General features: G+C 36.2%; 1 protein-coding gene across 1 annotated transcript in view; it reads right to left on the reverse strand.

Moving 5' to 3' along the window:
- Window positions 1-18,567, reverse strand: part of LOC137408284 (E3 UFM1-protein ligase 1-like) — a 33,137-nt gene extending 14,570 nt beyond the window's left edge. The window contains exons 1-10 of the mRNA XM_068094742.1: window positions 18,433-18,567; window positions 15,584-15,729; window positions 14,867-14,993; window positions 12,279-12,393; window positions 10,238-10,368; window positions 8,078-8,136; window positions 7,117-7,254; window positions 4,968-5,137; window positions 2,835-3,005; window positions 958-1,069 (exon numbers count right to left, since the gene is read on the reverse strand). Coding sequence (XP_067950843.1) covers window positions 958-1,069; window positions 2,835-3,005; window positions 4,968-5,137; window positions 7,117-7,254; window positions 8,078-8,136; window positions 10,238-10,368; window positions 12,279-12,393; window positions 14,867-14,993; window positions 15,584-15,729; window positions 18,433-18,509 — 1,246 coding nt within the window. The 5' untranslated portion in view covers window positions 18,510-18,567. The remainder of the gene's footprint in view (window positions 1-957; window positions 1,070-2,834; window positions 3,006-4,967; window positions 5,138-7,116; window positions 7,255-8,077; window positions 8,137-10,237; window positions 10,369-12,278; window positions 12,394-14,866; window positions 14,994-15,583; window positions 15,730-18,432) is intronic.
- Window positions 18,568-18,807: the final 240 nt, after the last annotated feature.

Here is an 18,807-nt window from a genome sequence, read left to right on the forward strand (position 1 = left end):
TTCAGAATAAAATATTTACAGTCGTATCATAACAAAGGAAATTTAATTGAGCTTAAAAATACAAAGAAAGCAACTCCAAATATGTGGGGATGAGTGGAACTTCTAAAATTTGTGGTACAAAATTATAACTTATAATTTAATGCAGCCACAACTCATGTCTGTTCTATCATAACTAAAAAGGTTCTTGTTACAAGGTGGAGGAGTAGGCAACCCAAACCCAATTGAGCAATGTGACAATTTTTAATTACGGACAATAAAAGATAAACTAAAGACTACTCAAGCAAGGCTGACCAAGTTGCAGATCACATTATGGAAACAAACAAAGAGCTAGAGCAATCAACCAATTGGTCAGGATTTTCTAAAGCTTCAAATGAAGTGGATTGTAGAGATCTTAACTGACCAGACCTCCTAGTCACTTGCTGCTCGACAAAGTTGAAAACCAAAAAAGAAGCAAAAAGCTTGAATAATTATTTAACTATAACTGACGCATAACGCAATTGCAAAAGAGAAATATTTAAACAAAATGATTTTTATAATTTTTATTTGAACAAGTAATCGGCAAACACTGACAATGCATTGCTTTGTGTTACAAAAATTTGCCTGTTCTTTCCTATGTCCTAGCAGAATAGAAACAAAAACTATTTTTAATTTTTCTGTTCTTGGGTAATTTTAGGACAACTGCTTGAAATACACACATGTACAATCGGTTCGACATAGAGCTAGCAAAATTCATTTATAAAGTCTGCTAAAATTTAGTGACGAGGTTGATTATAGGTTTTTAATAGCAGAAAGAAAATATTATACAAAAAATCATGCTTGGGCAAGTTTATATCTTCTATAAATGCATACAAAGCGTGACACAGAACATATTGTAGGTGGAATCACAGAATACCATAGCCGACAAACTGAGCTGCTTAGTACAATGAAGACAATGAGAGCTGATGATTGGACACATACCAGCTGCCTTCTTCTTGCGCTCTTCCTTCCTTGACTGCGTGTCATCCCCAGAGCCGAGGAGTGTCTTCCGATCGGCCGTGTCAGCAAACACACTGGCATTCATCTTCATATCCTGTGCAAAGATAGAATATGTGCAGCGACTGTCTTGCCTAGCTGCATTCTTCCAAAGGGAGTATAACCAATTCTATTCTCACAAAAAAGATCTATTGCATGTTTTTTTTAAAGTTACCTAACGTTGTAGCAAAATATTACAGATTTCTGCAACCATCGATTGATAACTCAACACAACCGACTTCTAAAATAAAGGGCTGATAAGTCCATGCTGTTGACTACTAAAAACATGGACTGACAACTCTAGACCACTGATTCCTGAAACCAGGGCTGATAACTTTGTACAGCTGATATCTGAAACCGATGTCTGTCCACTTCAAACTGGAACCAAGGACTGATAACTCTACTCTATTGACTTCGAACATTATGGAATGATAGCTATGCATGAAGAAGCCAGGAAAGTTATGCAACTGTTAACCATAAACCTAAACAACCACAAATTTGATGACATGTCAAGAATCTTGTACTTATGACCTGGAAACTGCACACATTAATAACTTTGAAAATAGAAAATCGCAAAAGTATAACCTTAAGTTAGCCAACATATACAATATATTAATACTAGTAAATATAAAAATCCCATTTAAAGAAGCGTTTGGTTGCAGTTGGTTATATAAATCTGTGTTTGTTTGTCATTCATTTGGTAGCCTGTCATTTGTATGTCCAGTTATAGCAATAAAGCTTTAGGAGCAGAAAACCGCTTCGCACTAGAAATGAACTCTGAAACCTCAGTACTGCAGACAGTCATGCTATCCACTACACCACATGGCCTACTTGTGATACTGCGTACTAACAACACTTATCTAAGCACCCTAATAATATGAAGCACAAGACACAAGCACACTTGAAGATCATGGTTATAAGTACAATTATTCTAAGTCGTGGTAGGTTTAATGCTGAAGTGTAAAGAAGGGCGGACACGGAAGGGCGGACACGGAAGGGCGGACACGGAAGGGCGGACACGGAAGGGCGGACACGGAAGGGCGGACACGGAAGGGCGGACACGGAAGGGCGGACACGGAAGGGCGGACACGGAAGGGCGGACACGGAAGGGCGGACACGGAAGGGCGGACACGGAAGGGCGGACACGGAAAGGCAGACATGGCTCTTATTATTGTAAAGATTTGGACTAGCTTAAATTACTCAAATTCATTGGTTAAAGAAACTTAGCCGATGGCAACTACATATTGCCTTTCATTGTTTATGAGCTGTTTTAAATCTTGAGCAAAAATGCAGCATAAGTAAGAAATGTTTTTCAACAATTTGTTTTAGCTATGCTTCGAACTTTCAAATATTTGAATTATGCATTGGCCAGACACACCAAAAAATAAACAAACCTCTTCATTTAAAAGTTAGAATGGTAATTGAATGTTAAATAAAAATAAATTTTCTTTGCAAAAACTTTTTTGTTATCTGTACAATGCTGGGCATTCACCTAGTACATTCATAAATATTATTTTTGTCGGTTAGGCTTCGCCACACACAGGACAACATATTGACTATTTATGAATGACCACGTTGCGCCATCGAATACTACGGTATCAGCATAAATTCAGTGACTAGTACTACTATGAAAATCTCTAGAAGGACTCTTTCACATTGCGCCCAACAGACAGCAAAAATTGCAATATAAGCTACTATGCAAATCTCTAGATAAATATCAAATACAGAAATTTTAAAATGCGTACACAGACAGAACAGACACTTGAAGATAGTTTATACGACAGTGTTTAAATTAAAACACAAAACATACTAAAGACGCTCACCTTCTGTGCCTTCTCTTGCATAAGAGTTTCAAAGGGAGCTACACATGAGTTGATGAAGTGCTGGGTGGTAACAACAGTGTCAGCGAGTACTACGGCAGCCTTATGAGTTCGCACAGACATCTGTACTAGCTGAGCAGCATCGATAGGTGAGACGACAGAAGGCAGTACACTCTACAAGAGACGATCTATGGATAGCAAATCATGCTGCAAAAAAGAGGAATGCTAGCAAGATTTTAAATGGACACCAGTAATTCTAACATATCGGATGGTTTTACTTAAAGTCTTATAATCAAAGACAAACTTGCACAAAATCTTAGTAGATGTTATCAAAAAGTATCGATATCTTCCTTTGAAGCGGAGATCCAGTGAATGGTGAATCCAGGTGAATAGTGTATGTATTTCATTTGTAGATCAAAAGCTAAGAGCTATATTATCTACAGTCAATCATTGACTTACTATCTTCTTAACATACACTTTTTAATTTACGACGCAAAATTTGAACAAATATTTTGTATTAACATTTGAAATAATTTCCAAAATACGATGTCCAACATACCACGAAAAAGTTCTTCTTGAGAAATCCGTACACGCATCACTCCTTCAGTAACATTATTTAAAAAACTCTTCAGGTTGTTAGCCTCAAATTCATGGATGCCAAGAAGACATTGCAAGAAATATTTAGTGTTGAAAAAATCAGTTTTTTTTAATTTGAACAAATTCAATTTAGCTAAAAGTGGTGCAAAGAAAAAGGTCTCAAACAAGTGAAAGTGGAGAAACTGAACATGACAATCTTTGCTTTCATAAGAGTACGTGTTACCACCTATTAGAGTTTGGGAAAAAGATTACATCGCATAGCATTCCAACTCGTAGCATTTAGCTTGTTAGCCACACAAATACCTGCACCAATTGACTTTTTTGTGTTATGGAATAATTGTGCATATATTTATTCTCTCTGTTTTATTGGCCCACCTGACAATCTCTCACAGCACACCGGACTATCAGGTCATGTTACAATGACAAATGTAAAAACGAAAACATTACGTTTTATGATATGTTAATTTGAAGCCACATGTTTTATCCCGTCCTCTACCTAAACACCCTCAAGTCTCCTGTTATACCCACCTCTGTTCATCAGTCTTTAACAAAAAGCTGGGGTGACAATGAAGCCTCCTTTTATTGATTCAATTCATTTAGTTTCTCAAAAATAACTTAATTTTGTCCACAATTTTATACAATGCATTTGTTTTCATGATATATACGATTTCCTGAAGTATACATAGTTAGTTTTTGAGCTATAGAATGTATTAAATGAAATCCATTATTGTTATGAGAATATTATCCCCAATATATGACAGTTTTGACATAGAAAGCAAATACGCCAGAAAAAGTGCAACTTTATATGTTGAAGCATGTCTGTAAAATGCATCCAGAGTTTTTGAGCTGTAAAACAAGTTAAACGAATTATAGTGTATTCTTATAAGAATATTTACTGGCGATATTGTATGGTGATTTAATTGTCTGGTGGTAACTTTCAAGGTAGACGATTTGAAAATCACCACCATTTATAGAAATATCACCAATCGTATAAACGATGGTGTGATGGCAACTTATCTCATACCTGCCGATTTTCAGAGTGAGCGATACTGGAACTAAAATACACAGTCTTCTCGTATTATAATAAGCTTATTCCAAGGCCGCACACTGGCATTCATGAAATAAATGTTTCTAACTATCATAAACACGGAGGTTTCTTTTTAAGTTAAAATATAGAAAACCATTAAACAAAAATTCAAGTTTGTTACACAATAATATCACATTATATCACGAATTGTCTATTTGCAGTATAAAATTGTCAGGTGACTTTTGCAAATCGTGAAGCCCTAATATTTATTCCAAAATACAAGTTTTATATATGAAGCAGATTTCAAAACAGCTCGACTTACATGTTGAGGCTTGACTGTAATTTTAAAAAATCAGCTGATATTCATATAAACATCACAACACGAGCACTTCTGTGAGATTTAGTGTTCAATTCCAACCAGAATCCACAATATCAAACAATATTTTACAAACAAACAAAAACGCATGCAGAAAATAAAACGACTGCAGACAGTAGAAATAACATGTGCTTACCAAAGCATCCACATAAGTGTTGGCAGCAATGGCCTCTTCAATAGCCTCCTCCAGGGTCTCAAGGCAGCTTTCGCTGATGCAGCAAGCATTGAGCAAGACAGCGCTGCTGTATAGTTTCTTAATGTAAAGCCGAGGGTCACTAACTCCAAGTCTGGTGACTGCCTTATACTCTGTACAAGAACAATAGTGACTTAGTATTATTTCTACTCAGCTAGGTGACTATGACAGCAGGCAATAGTGAAGTTGAGATTTACTAATGACATCTGCACACTTTTACTTAGGATTCACATGAAATTATATATAAATTATATTAATTATAATTATATATATAAATGTATATATATATATATATATACCGTAAAACCGGTATTTGAACGCCACCTTTATTTGAAGGCCACCTCTATTTGAACACCACTATAGAAAGTTGAAAAATAGAACGCCACCCTTTATTTGAAGGCCACCTGTATTTGAAGTCCACATATATTTGAGAGACACTGACATTCAGCTAATTAGTAATCAAAGGTGGCCAACTAGGCATACTGTACTAAAAGGCCAGGGCTATTTCGCAATATTAAATGCATTGATCAGCATCAAACATGTGAATAAACACACCTGGAACATGTGTATTACAGTTTATGCTCCTATGACGTAAACTCCAGATAATGCAAAAGTTATGTGAAGTCTTTTTGTCAGTCTACGTAAAAATTTTCATATAATCCAAAGTGTCAAGTCGGGCAAGTTTTCAAAATCGATTTGAATGCATCTTCGATCTTCTCTCGCCGCACTTGCGAAAGAAAAACCGACACGCGCATAGCATTATATCTATTATATATAACTTTTGCGACATTCTAGTTTGTTGTAATAGATTGTCAAATTTAACGACAAAACAGAGAATAGGATAGCTGCGCAATTGTTCATAAATACAAAGGCAATCGATCAGTGCAGGTGTTACAGCGTCGGTCTACCAATCTAAATATCACGAGTTGGTAGTACCGCCGAAAGTTATCTTTTATCCTAACCTTGACTCCTGGATACAGATCGACAAACAGGTAGACACCGCTCTTTTTATATTCTTCAAATATATTTTTGTTTTGCTTCATTGTAGACGTATAAAACATTTGCTATTAGTTTTACTTTCCAGAATAGACTTCGCTACCTAGAAATAATGAGCAAACCGTTGTAAATAGATGTCGGAATAATAATGTGCGGTCCCCATCAACTTATTGTAAAATTACCGCAATCATTGTCTATAAAACCAGTGAAATTGATCAATAAAAAAGAAGACAAGTTGTCGATGCAAACTAATAATATTACAGTTACTGTACAGCCAATTAATTAAAAAGTTAAGTTTAGTTTTTTTTTATTGTATGGACAAAGGGGTGAGTTTGAAAAGATCTTGGAATGGATTAGGCAATTTACATGTACTTTACTGTTCCTATAACGTAAGCTCCCTGTAATATAAACATTCCTGGAATGGATAATTTACGTTGTAAGACCGCCTACTGTAGGCTTACTAGTTTGAGCCTACTACGTTGAGGCCTTGGCATTCGACTAAAATGCCCCTTACAGCATAGTAGTGTCTTAAACTTCCTCAGAGCACTACGAGAGCGTACCTATAAACTTTATCAGACAAGTTGAGTAGGCACGAATCTAAAGACGCTTATCGTCAAGTCGTTCAAGGGATGCAGGCTGACCAATGCTCTAGATTGCTTTGAGTATAACAAGATTCATCGTTTCAGGTCAGATGGCCTGATTAAGACTGAACCGGAATGTTTCCAGCAAGCGCACCATTGCTTGCGTTACCAATAAAAATGACCTTCAGCTATTCGACGCTGATGAGCAAGTTCTAGGGAACGACGAGGACTGTTGCAATAGCAATGTATCATTTGATTTTCAACAGTAAATATTTCATTACTTAGCAGTAATCATCATGTGATTTGTATTATATGTCTTGTATTATATGTCTTGTTTTATAATTGTGAAGTAAGGGCAAAGGTAGGCAACTCCCAACTCCAAGAGTGAGCCGGCATACCATAGACATACTAGAAGAATTATATGTGAAAGTGATTTGACTGTCTGGCATGTTTACAATTCTTTAAACAGGAACTTGGTCACAACGAAACAACAAGCAACAGTAACTAACTCCTACCAAGGTATCCATTCTGCGCGTAGAAGTTCTTCACCCAATCAGATTGTGCTCGAGTATAGATATCTGGAGTGTACATAGACTTATTACTGCTGAGGGAACCTCTAAGTCTATGACTGGTGATCAGTTCTTTGAGTAGATCTATAAATAGAATGCCCACCTCAAAAAGCAGTATTACAGTTTTCTAAGGGACTCAATTTTCCCCAAGTAAACACTCCTGTCCACAGATTTACTACCTTTTCTTCACAGCGCTTGCCTTTTCGTGGCAAAAGAATGATAAAGCTAGAAATAAGCCTTTTCGTGGTAAAGCTAGAAACAAGCCACAAAAATACTGAAAAACCATCTCATGATGAGCAGATAAATCTTGAAGCGTAAAATATCAAGTCTAAAACTGTCTCTGCAAGCTTTTTAATGGTACACACAACATGTTACTAGTCTGCAATATAATGTATTTAGAAAAAACATCCAAACCTGCAAACTATACAGTTGAGAAATATAAGGCAGCGAGCATTATGACAAAAAACACATCACATACTTTCTATCTAAACTCCTCAAACCAATGTGATCAGGCCCACAGAATCAAATCTTCAGACATGCCATTGGCAGTAATTACAAATGATAGCTGCCTGTCAGGCATCATGTTAGAAAATAAACCTGTGTTGACTCATTTTATAAAATATTGATATAAGTTCTCTGTTGTGAAAATGGCAACCATTTTCCAGTACTAAAAGTAAATGGTGCAACGCCTAAGTTAGTGTGAAAATGGCACAAAGCTTGGCAGTTCTGCTAGTTGAGCAATAACTTCATAGAATCAGGAAAATTATCTACTGCTGCCGCCCAGCTGTGGAGTCAAGCTGCAGCAGCTCAAAGTATGAATGAAAGATGAGTATAAAAGTACAATCAGTTCATGGAAACATATTCAAAGACTCGATGGGTAATACACTACCCTGCAGAGTTGTCTTACCTTGAAGTAGCTGTTCAGGAAGGTTACAGCGGCTGACAATGCTGGCTATTGATGTTGGTCTAAAATCAGAGTTATACATACAAAAATCACAGAGTTAAGCTCCCAGACAATAATGCAAAATCTATCATAATTATATTTTCATACAAAACTCTGCTGTCATAAAGAGTTCATATCAAACTGTTAGATTATCACACATTTTGACATACAGTATGTCCGTCCCTCACACACGACTTACTAAATTTTTAGATAAATAAAGGGTCAACTGCAATCACATGCTCCTTGACAGTGATGACTATATATTACAAACTATTATCTCACACTGAAATATTTATTAAATGTTAAAACTGTACTAACGCAGGGGATAGTTGCCTTGATCTATAGAATGTTGCTAGTTATGGTGTGATTTATAAATGCTCTTAAGTAATTTGTTTGAAAACACGCTGTGCTACTTCTATTTTAGTAGGGAAGAAGTGGGTAATGTGGACAGTTTTTCTTTTTATTACAGTTACTAGTATTCTATTCACTTTAGAATATTCTAAATGATATCTTAAGCTTGCAGAGTTTGTTGGCTCTCTTTTCTTAATTGCATGTTTTGTAATACAAGCAATAGTTTTCCCAGAATGCACCATATCGTAAAGCACAAGATTGTTCACATTACCCACCATCGGTGGGTAATGTGAAGACTTGTTGAAGACATGTTCATATTACCCACTGCACCTGTCCACATTACCCACCATCGGTGGGTAATGTGGACAGGTGCAGTGGGTAATTTGAACATGTCATTTTTTGTCAATAAAGTAAAAAATTCTCAGATATTCAAATAACTACAAGTAATATATGCATGTGGTTATATGTAATTTAACGTAAACTATACAGGAATAATTCAAATCTGACAATATAAGATAATAATTCTAGTAAATCAAGGTAATAACTCAGATTGTCTAAATTTGTCAGTAAATTTCCTAGTAGGCCTAGTAGTAGTGGTAACAATTTAGACTTAACATTGAAGCTAGGAAATTAGGCAGTTTATACCATATGCCTTGCAGCGCAGGGTAATGTGGACATGGCATAAGGGTAATGTGGACATGTCCACTTTACCCCAGTGTCTTGACCACATTACCCCATCTTATATATTATTACAAATTTTGATAAATTTCAGTCATAGTCAGGAGTTGCCTTCTGACAATCAATAGAGATAAACAACCAATATGCTTTGTTTGTGTACAATTGCCCCAAAAGTTTTAACGACATTCGCACCATGTAACCCAGGTAGTAAAATTCAATTAAAAATTACTATTTGTGTGATAAATATTAAGATGCTTACAGATTGATGTATGATGGATAAAGACCCCCAAATCAGCATGTGGCTTTTTCTAACAGGAAAATTAAAGATTTTATAATATGAAACAAATGGAATTGGTTATAAATTTTAGCTAAAAATTTAATTGTCCACATTACCCAGCTGGCCACATTACCCACTTCTCCCCAACTGTTCCTTGCAAGGGATTATATCAATATTGACAATGAGATCTGAAAAAGCATGCATTTTTATTTCAAAGTTGGTTGGCATAGGCAAGAACGATGACACAGCTGTATGGAGTCTAATGAACTGCTGTCACTATAAGTATAATAAATACAAGCTGTTTAATCAGACAGAATTTAAACATTAAATCCAGCTAGCTGCGGCTGTAGTCGAACTGTTATTTTTTACATTGACTGATTTCATTTCAATGATCAAACAACGGAATCTAATAAGCATAAGTCTGCAAGGAGTATTGTAAGTTTCACTTCCTCAAGCAAGTTGTTGACTACTAAATATATAAAAATAATAAAATAAAATTGAACAAATTCAGGAGCACAATCTTATGCAGTCACTTTAACAAAAACATTCCAAAGAAAGATATGACTTGCATAAAAATAGCATAAGTTCAAAAACACCATAGCCACAATTCCTACAAACGCTGATTTACTGCAGTCTTACTATTTCCTCATTCTATTTGATTTCCCAAGCTCAGGACAATAACGCTAAAACAGATGTTTATCAACAATTATTTGATTATTGATAAACATTGCATCATCAACATTGGGAAAAACATACGTGCTATAACATTGAGAATACGTTGTAGCACAGATGCAACATTATTACAACAGATGACTGACCTAGTCAGTGCAGAGAAGATGCCTCTGATTTTAGCCCTGTGCCTGTTGATGTATGCCTCAGTGTAGAGAACATCATTGTTGTTAGGGTTGACCTTGCCAAAGACATGAGTGCCCAGTCTACGGGTGATCTCCTGCAGTAAACCATGCCCTTCATGCAGTATGACAGACAGAAGGGTTGATTTGGTGAAACAATGAGAATATTACAAAGTGTCCATATAGCTATAGCGTAGCAACTCCTAGGCGCGTCAGTACCAAAGGGTCACGCTGGGCCGACAAGCAGATTATCTTTCCATTGGGTGTTATCGTAGAGCGCTGGTTGGGCGACGCTTATAGCAAATCATATGTCTGCATATGAAGCAACAGGAAAGCAAGACCTTTGCGCACTCACAAGTGCGACGCTGTAGTCGCTAAGGCTGTTTCTATGGAACAAGTATGGCGCAGTACATGAGTGTTTCACATCTAAGCAGCAATACTAAATCACAATAGAATGAAAGTGACACGGCTGTTTCCATGATGGCATTGCACTCCCATATGGGGTGCAATACCCCCGTATGGCAGTGCAATACCCCCATACGGGGTGCAATACCCCCGTATGGGAGTGCAATACCCCCATATGGGGTGCAATACCCCCGTATGGGAGTGCAATACCCCCGTATGGGAGTGCAATACCCCCATATGGGGTGCAATACCCCCGTATGGGAGTGCAATACTCCCATATGGGGTGCAATACCCCCATATGGGGTGCAATACCCCCGTATGGGAGTGCAATACCCCCGTATGGGAGTGCAATACCCCCGTATGGGATTGAGTAGATACGCTATCAAAGTACAAAAACTTGTTAATTCATCGAGGTGAAATATGGTAAAAGAAATACCATAATAAATTAGGACTTATTTTATGAATATAGTGACAGTAACACTGTAGTATATGGACTTAAAGCAAAACAATCTGGCAACATCGACCGTATCCTTTTAGCTAGCACAGTGAAACTATGAAATCATACGCAGAACAATGGTAATAAAAGAAAACCGGCTTTTTACATAAGAGAATTACGCTTGTAGGCCTATAAAAAGCTGCGTGAGGACGTGTAACATGCAACCTCTTCATCCTCGACTAGTGAAACAGGGAGACAAGGAATTATCTCATTAGCTAACATATCAACCTGCTAATGTGAGAAACCGCAAGCAAATAAAAGTACAGCAAGTATTATGATCTCCATAGATGTTTACAATAAATTTTAATTAATTATTACTAAAAATTTTATAAATATTTGATTTATCAAATGCTAATAGCGAGAGATAAAAAACCAACAATTTACATAAAAATAATGCGACATGATCAAATATGGCAATTAATATTAATGCTCAGTTGAAACTATAACAACTCATTTTAATCTAATGGTCATGTGACTGCTTCCTTGTTAAAGATGGACTTAAACAAAATTTTGGTAGATTTTATTATAAATTATCAGTATTTGTCTAGAAATTGCGATTGTTTACGATGTTTGAGGTGATCTGACTCCTAGGATGTTTCAAGTTTAAAATCGACAAAATTTGATCATGGTTAAAACACTCAGATCAAATGAAAGTGCGATTATGACGTCTATAGTTGCAAAGAGATCGCAGAAATAGAGACGAATAACATTGCAACTTGAATGCAATAGTCGATACCAACTATAGCAACGATAACAATTAGTGATGTCATTGCACACTTGCTTTTTACAAGCGTTTTAACGACGATCAAGTTTTGTCGATTTTAATCTAGAAACATCCTGGTAGTCAGATCACCTCAAACATCAAAACAATCGCAAATTATAAAAAATACTGATACTTTCTGATACAATCTACTAAAATTTGCGTAGATTCATCCTTAGGCTTGTCATTCCTTAGAGCGCTGCTTATTGCGCTGCCTAAATCACAAGCACAAATGTGCAACTCATCCTTTGCCGAATGTGAGTAACTTTCGTGAAATAAGTGAAATGAAGGGACACTGAAAAATGAATGTAACTTTTTAAAGGATAGAGTCAGAGCCAAAATCTTACCTTTCTGAGGAAATCTCCCGGAAGATCATAGTCCTTGGTGAGCTGACCAAAGGTGATCTGTCCAATGTTCTGCAGTTGATAATTGACATCTGCTGCCAGCTTGTCGAGATATGACCTAGAGTAAATAATCCGTCACTGACAACCATTTGACAATGTGCTCATAGGTTTGCAACAAGAAGTTTGATATTTTCTAAAGACAGCTCCACTATTATATATAAAGGAACATGCCGACTTCGCAACTTGGAGAACTCATAGATGAATAACTAGTTTTATTGGGCACGCTGCAAAAATTTATGTTCATCCTTGAATGTGAAAAGTTGGAAGACATTGCTTGCATGTTGCTCCACTGCTTAAAAAAATCTCAAGCTTTAATCTAGCACTATTATATTCGGTGAAGTAGAAAAACACCTGCCATATATGAGCTGGGTCTCATATATATGTCTGGGTCTTGTTCAAAAAAGTATCGCAATCTCAAAAAAACAGACAGTGTTTTAAAATTAAATAATTTTTAACAACCTCGGGCAAGCAAATGCATGTGGAATTTGATGGGAACTGACCAAAAATGAGCATGAAACACATAGTGATTATGTGTTTTATGCTCATTACACATGCCCACACACACACGCACGCACAAAGCATAACACTAGACTAGGGCAGCTCTAGTCTGGCATCAACCACTTTAAACCTAAGTCTCAATATAAATTACCCAACAGGACAATCTTCACGGAGTTACATTTCGCAAAAGTTGTCTTTTCATGCATTTTCACGGACTATTTGATTCATGGAGGAACACATAGACAAATAAATTAATCTGCAAATCCAGCTAACAATAGATTGCATCAGTGCAATAAGTGTTTAAATTTCTAATTGATTTTTCTATTCTATATGTAAAATCAGCAAATCAAATCCTATACATACCATAATATCTAAATCTGAAACATCATTGTCAATTTCATCAACTTCAGTATTAGAAGTTGTAAGAGGTGATTTCACAGTGAAAAACTGCAAGAGCGTCCTTTAACAACACATGCTGAATTCTGAAGAAATTGTGACAACCTTGAATAATTTTGTAAAGAATTGGAATACATTGGCAATTGGAGGAATTCTAACTACTCACGGCGGTTACAAAAAGGTTTGGAACTCGAATATGCTCACCGACTACGCGAAGCAACTGGTTTTTAATTCTATGTAGTAGTTATTGTACCTTTGTTCAGAAAAAAGAGCCAACCATTGCAATTAATCACGAATTTTAAACAGCCACGGAATTGTCTGCCCATTGAATTTCGTGGACAAACAATTCCGTGGCTGGTTAAAATGGATTTTTAATCAGCTGCAGAATTCCATGGATTTTAAATTTTCATGAATTCTTTTTGTTTCGCCAAATTTTAAATCCATGGAACAATATCATCCGGTAAGGTATTCAACTGACACGACTAAATCCAATCTTTAGTACAATAAAGGTGAATTTACAACAAGATGTGTCGGAGATGTGTTTCCTCCGAGAGAGTCGGAGGTAAAAAGGCTTCTAGTCTGTTCATGATTTGAAATAAGTTTTTATGAAGACTTTACACCAAACTAGCTCAAACTCCGACTGTACAAATTGGGTCACCTTTTAGCCAATGAAATACAACTTATATATCACTTCCATGTTGACCACTTATCACCAAAAGCGGAAAAGGAAGTCTTGCCGTTGTGTCATATACATGCTAATTATTATAGCAATTCTTAAAGTAATTACTGATAATAATAATAATTTGAGCTCATAAAGAATAATCTGGATGCCTGTGGTTCTAGATAAAAAATCTAGCTGCAACTCAGTAATTCGTTGCTCAGTATTTATCAATTTACCAATTTATCGCCATTTTCAGTGATCCTTCGGTGAAACGGAATGCACCACCATTTTTCTATACTTGTACTTGTGGCGCTATTGCGGATCTTTGGCGCTTTTGCAAGATATGATTGGTGAATTTCTTGTTGTACTCCGTAAATGATGGTCGTCGATACGGACAAACAGAGTATCCTGCATTTCACTGATCTTGTGTCGATGACGAAGACAAAGCAATTTACTAATTAAAATTTAGTAAATTGTAAAATACTAAAAAAAATTAGAAGCAACTACAAGAAATCGTGCTGATGTAAACGCACCTTTAGAGTCATATCTGTCCGAAGCGGGTCTTAGATGTTAGTAAAAAACTGCTTTCAACGGGATTCGAACTAGATTTTCATCTTGGTAGACCAAAACTTAACAATCTGCACCAATCGACCGCCTTGCCTCGTATTAGAATATTTGTGCAGTCAGTTATTACACCTGATGATTTCTCACGACGCAGTACAGCATTGCCATAGTACTAGTACTATCTAAGTGCACAGGCTTTCAGAGCTTTTCTGAACATTAAGTTACAAACAACAAATCGTTTGAAAACAAAGAACTGGCTCAAGAGATTACAAAATAAAAGGCTCACAGAACTTTTAAACTCCCAGCTTCAAACAGCTCAACCATATCAGCAACATGAAGACAGATGCCTCAGATCAATAGAGGCTCCCCTTACACAGTACAAAGGTCATATAAATACTCGTTGGAGACTTACACATGAATAAGCTGACCCAAAACCAACTGTAGCTCAGGATCTGAGGCTACGAGTCGATTGGCTGTACTTTCTACATGAGTCATGCTGACATTTGTAGCCTGTTGCACAGCAACCAAGTTCACCCGACCTACAACACAGTAGCTTTACAGTTATCTATCTGTTAAATGAATAACCGGCGTTGCACGAGTAATACAAAAGTATTTGCACAGAAAACTAATTTTTAGTCAACATATACAGCATTTACCATCCTAACTTTTAAATGAAGGTGTTTTGTTTATTTCTGTGAGCTGTGTTTATTTTTGTGTAATTCATACTGTATCGGTTGCAGTGCCTACTACAAGTGGAGGCAATGCCTGTTTTTAAGAGCATTGTTGTGCAAACAATGGCTCTATGATCTTGGCTGAACATGTCCAGAGGCAAGGAACCTCTATGACTAGAAACATGCAGATCTGCAGAGAGCAATTTGAGGTTGGATGTCATTTCTATCACCACCAGTGGCTTTTTTGAGAACTGAACCCCAAACTTGTTGTTCGTAGGTCAGGAATTCTAGACAAGCGGGCCGCAGATGTTCTCTGGCCAAACTCAGTAAGGAATGATGATCGAATTAAAGTAACTACTCATAACACGATGACACATACTGGACACACATGTGGTTGTCCTATAATGAATTTCTAGGAATGTACAACATTCTAGTTTAAAAGGTTTTGTGTCAGGTACCTCCATGTGCAATGACCTCTTCCGTTATCTCCTTAGATAGCTCTTCTGAAGTGAGATAACATTTTGCATCACTTGTGTATATCACTTCTATTAGACCTAGGGCTACCAATCTGTCCACCAATTCATGACAATTCCTTTCCGCTAACCTAGCAAGAAGAGAAACAACATGGATGGCAAATCATTGGATGACAAATGTTTAGCAATTTTAGACAAAAGACAAAATAATCTAGTCTTAAATACGAAAACCTAGTTGAAATGCCGTTTTACGAGTTAAAATTTTGACTGGTTGTAACTGAGAAAAAATTAAAAACAAGGTCATACAGTAAATCTAATGAAACCATGAAACTCAAGTGATTGTCATTAGTGAATGTCATCATTGGCAATGCTTTTGTGTTTTGCCAACTAGCAAAAACCGTTCTAAGTTTATGCCTATTACTATGGTGTAGCGCTAATTCCTGTATAGGGAGTCCTGTCAGGTAGGCAATTCATCAAAGTACGTATGTTAGCAATCTCTCACCTGACAACACCTAATCCTGCCTAATATACATACTACAGTCATACCTTGACATATGAGTGTCCCATAATAAGAGAACTTTGAAATACAACAAAACGAAAGCTTCTAGTAAATTTTTGCCTTGAGATACAAGACAAATTTGAAATACTAGCATACGAGACAGTCATTGATGCAGCTGTTAGATGGCAGAGTGTGAGAGAGGCCGCTTTCGAGAACGGCTTTGCTTGGTTTTTCTCGTCAGATAAGTTTGAAAAAAGTTATAGAAAAGGCGGCTGAAAGTGAAGATGACAAAGAGGCAAAAAATGAGGCAAAATAAGCCAAGCCACAAGATGTAAAAGACTGAAAAGTAAAACAAAATTAGAATTAAGTTTAATGTAATGTAAGATTAAAACTTGTTTTTTAAGTGTGTATATAGTCAGCTAAGTCCATATTAAAGTTTACTAAGTTAAAATTTGTGTTACGTAGTGTCACAAAAGTGTTGCGTATCGAATGCATTGCCATCAAGTCTCTCTCACACCACCGTTAGCAGCTGCTGTCTCAAAGGTAAGAACTCCATACTGTAATGTAGATTATAACCACTAAAGAGGTATTTGTTTTTGTGAGCGTAGGTGGTGAATTAGAACCATTAAAAACACATTTTTCTATCGCAACACCCAGTTCAAGGTGGTTTTTTAGAGAATGGGAACGGATTAATTTGTATTTAGTCATTTTATACAGAAAATATCGGTTTGAGCTACGAGAGAATTGATATGAGCTTGGTCTCAAAACGCATTAAGCTTGTACGACAATGTAGAACTGTATATAGTATAAATTATTTGTATTTTTTAACCGAATCCTAAGTTATACTCAGGCCAAAGTAAGGTCTGATCGATTCGGGTGAGATGTTGATACCAATGTGTTGAACCAAACACTAGGCTGGCTGTCTTAAACTAAACGTTGGCCCAGGTTTCTTTGAGCAATTACTAGATTGGCGGTCTTGTACTGGCCACTGAATTGCTATTGTGAACAAAACACCGGTAATGCTGTTTTAGACAGATTGATGGCTTTGCTCTCTCAAGCAAACAAAAAATTTTCAAGTTAATTTTTCAAATGTCTATTTGCTCACTGAACAGTGACCTTGTTGAAAGCTAGAATGAGAATGATATGTCATATTAGCACGATATATTATTCTCACGCTATTATGACTAATTTGCTAATGAAGAACTTTTTTCAGCTAAGGCTCTACAGAGATGGAAATGCAGCTATGATTAACTGTACTATAGCTATTAACTCCCAAAATTATGAAACTGCAACAACAATTGTCGACCTAAAATCCAACAGCTTTGTTCGATAAAGCGATGGATCATTATCCTAGGTCAAGATTAATTTAGATGGAAAAAAACTAATATTGCTGATGTTTTGTCATAAAAAGATCAATTAGGAAATGTGTGTAAAACCTTGAACCTTATTAAAAATATTGATCAAGTAGCAAAAGCAAACTACAGAGAAAGTATGTAAAAGGTTTGCGAAAGTTAATGAAATGTGCCCTCAGAACACTTGAGAGTCGGAAAAGAACCAGATTAATCATTAATCAATACATAAGTCGATGCACTTTGAGTCTTTGCATTTCCCATATTAACATACAATGGTTTAAGCCTTTAGCGTGAAGTACAGTTTATCATAAATGTTTGAAACAAGTTGTTTACTTATAGCGCAAATCTTTGATGTAGTTATTACTTTGATATGTCAAGCTTATACGCAAACCGAAACATATCTTGTTAAATTACTCCCAAATGTGAACTGGTCATGGTAGCAGCTATCAGCTTGTGATTAAAGATATATGTGTATAAAAGTTAGAACATCGGCACCTGTTTGTAGGCGAAATAGTCTAAGTCAAAGTGAAACAGAATCGCAGAACCTCATGTCAGGCAAAAGGGATCCTCAAAGTTTGGAGAAAAAAAAACTCAAGTATTTATTGTAAATAGCAATACCAGAAAAAAATTTAAGAAGTGTACCAGCAAAACAACTAGTATGCAAAAATGTATGAAAATAAAACCTACTTCTGAAATAAAAACTACATGTATACTTTATATCATCTTTGGGTTAGATAGAATAGCTATCGATTGAAAGGCGAGAAGTAGAATAGCATGTATATATATATATATGAGTATTCTTATTGATTGGGATCTAGCAAAAACATAGTATATGAGTGATATTTGAGTGCTCATAGCATATAACAGATGATATTAGGCCTATAGCTGAAGAGCCTCCCTGGTATAGAACGCACGTTACATAACTTTCAAGAAATCACCAACATTTGCTGAAAATTATTAAAACTGACTAATAATCACTAAACCTTTGAGAAGTGCTGGAAAGCTGAGCTCTCTGAAAATCTGAGGCTAGTCGTTTGATTTCATCCCATGTAGCAGCCATCACGTTTTCGTTTATGTGCACCGGAACAGTTCTGCTAATCTTACGACCTTTTTATCTCATAGCTAGTTTCAGTTTAGTAATTCGCCATTGAGTATATCTTCTAGACATACGGCAAAATAAATGATAGCTCTGGGTCAACATAAGCGAAAGCGCGTTCTCGTAACTTCAGATAAATTATGCATTCCGTAATACGTGTAATATAAGAGGCATTCGTAAATATGAATGCAGCCTAAAATGTTTAATGAGTCGCATTAAACCATTTCTGCAAATAGCAAAGGTTTTGTTAACGAAGTAAGCT

This window comes from Watersipora subatra, chromosome 11 (genome assembly GCF_963576615.1).
Source record: "Watersipora subatra chromosome 11, tzWatSuba1.1, whole genome shotgun sequence".
In the NCBI taxonomy this organism is placed as follows: Eukaryota; Metazoa; Bryozoa; class Gymnolaemata; order Cheilostomatida; family Watersiporidae; genus Watersipora; species Watersipora subatra.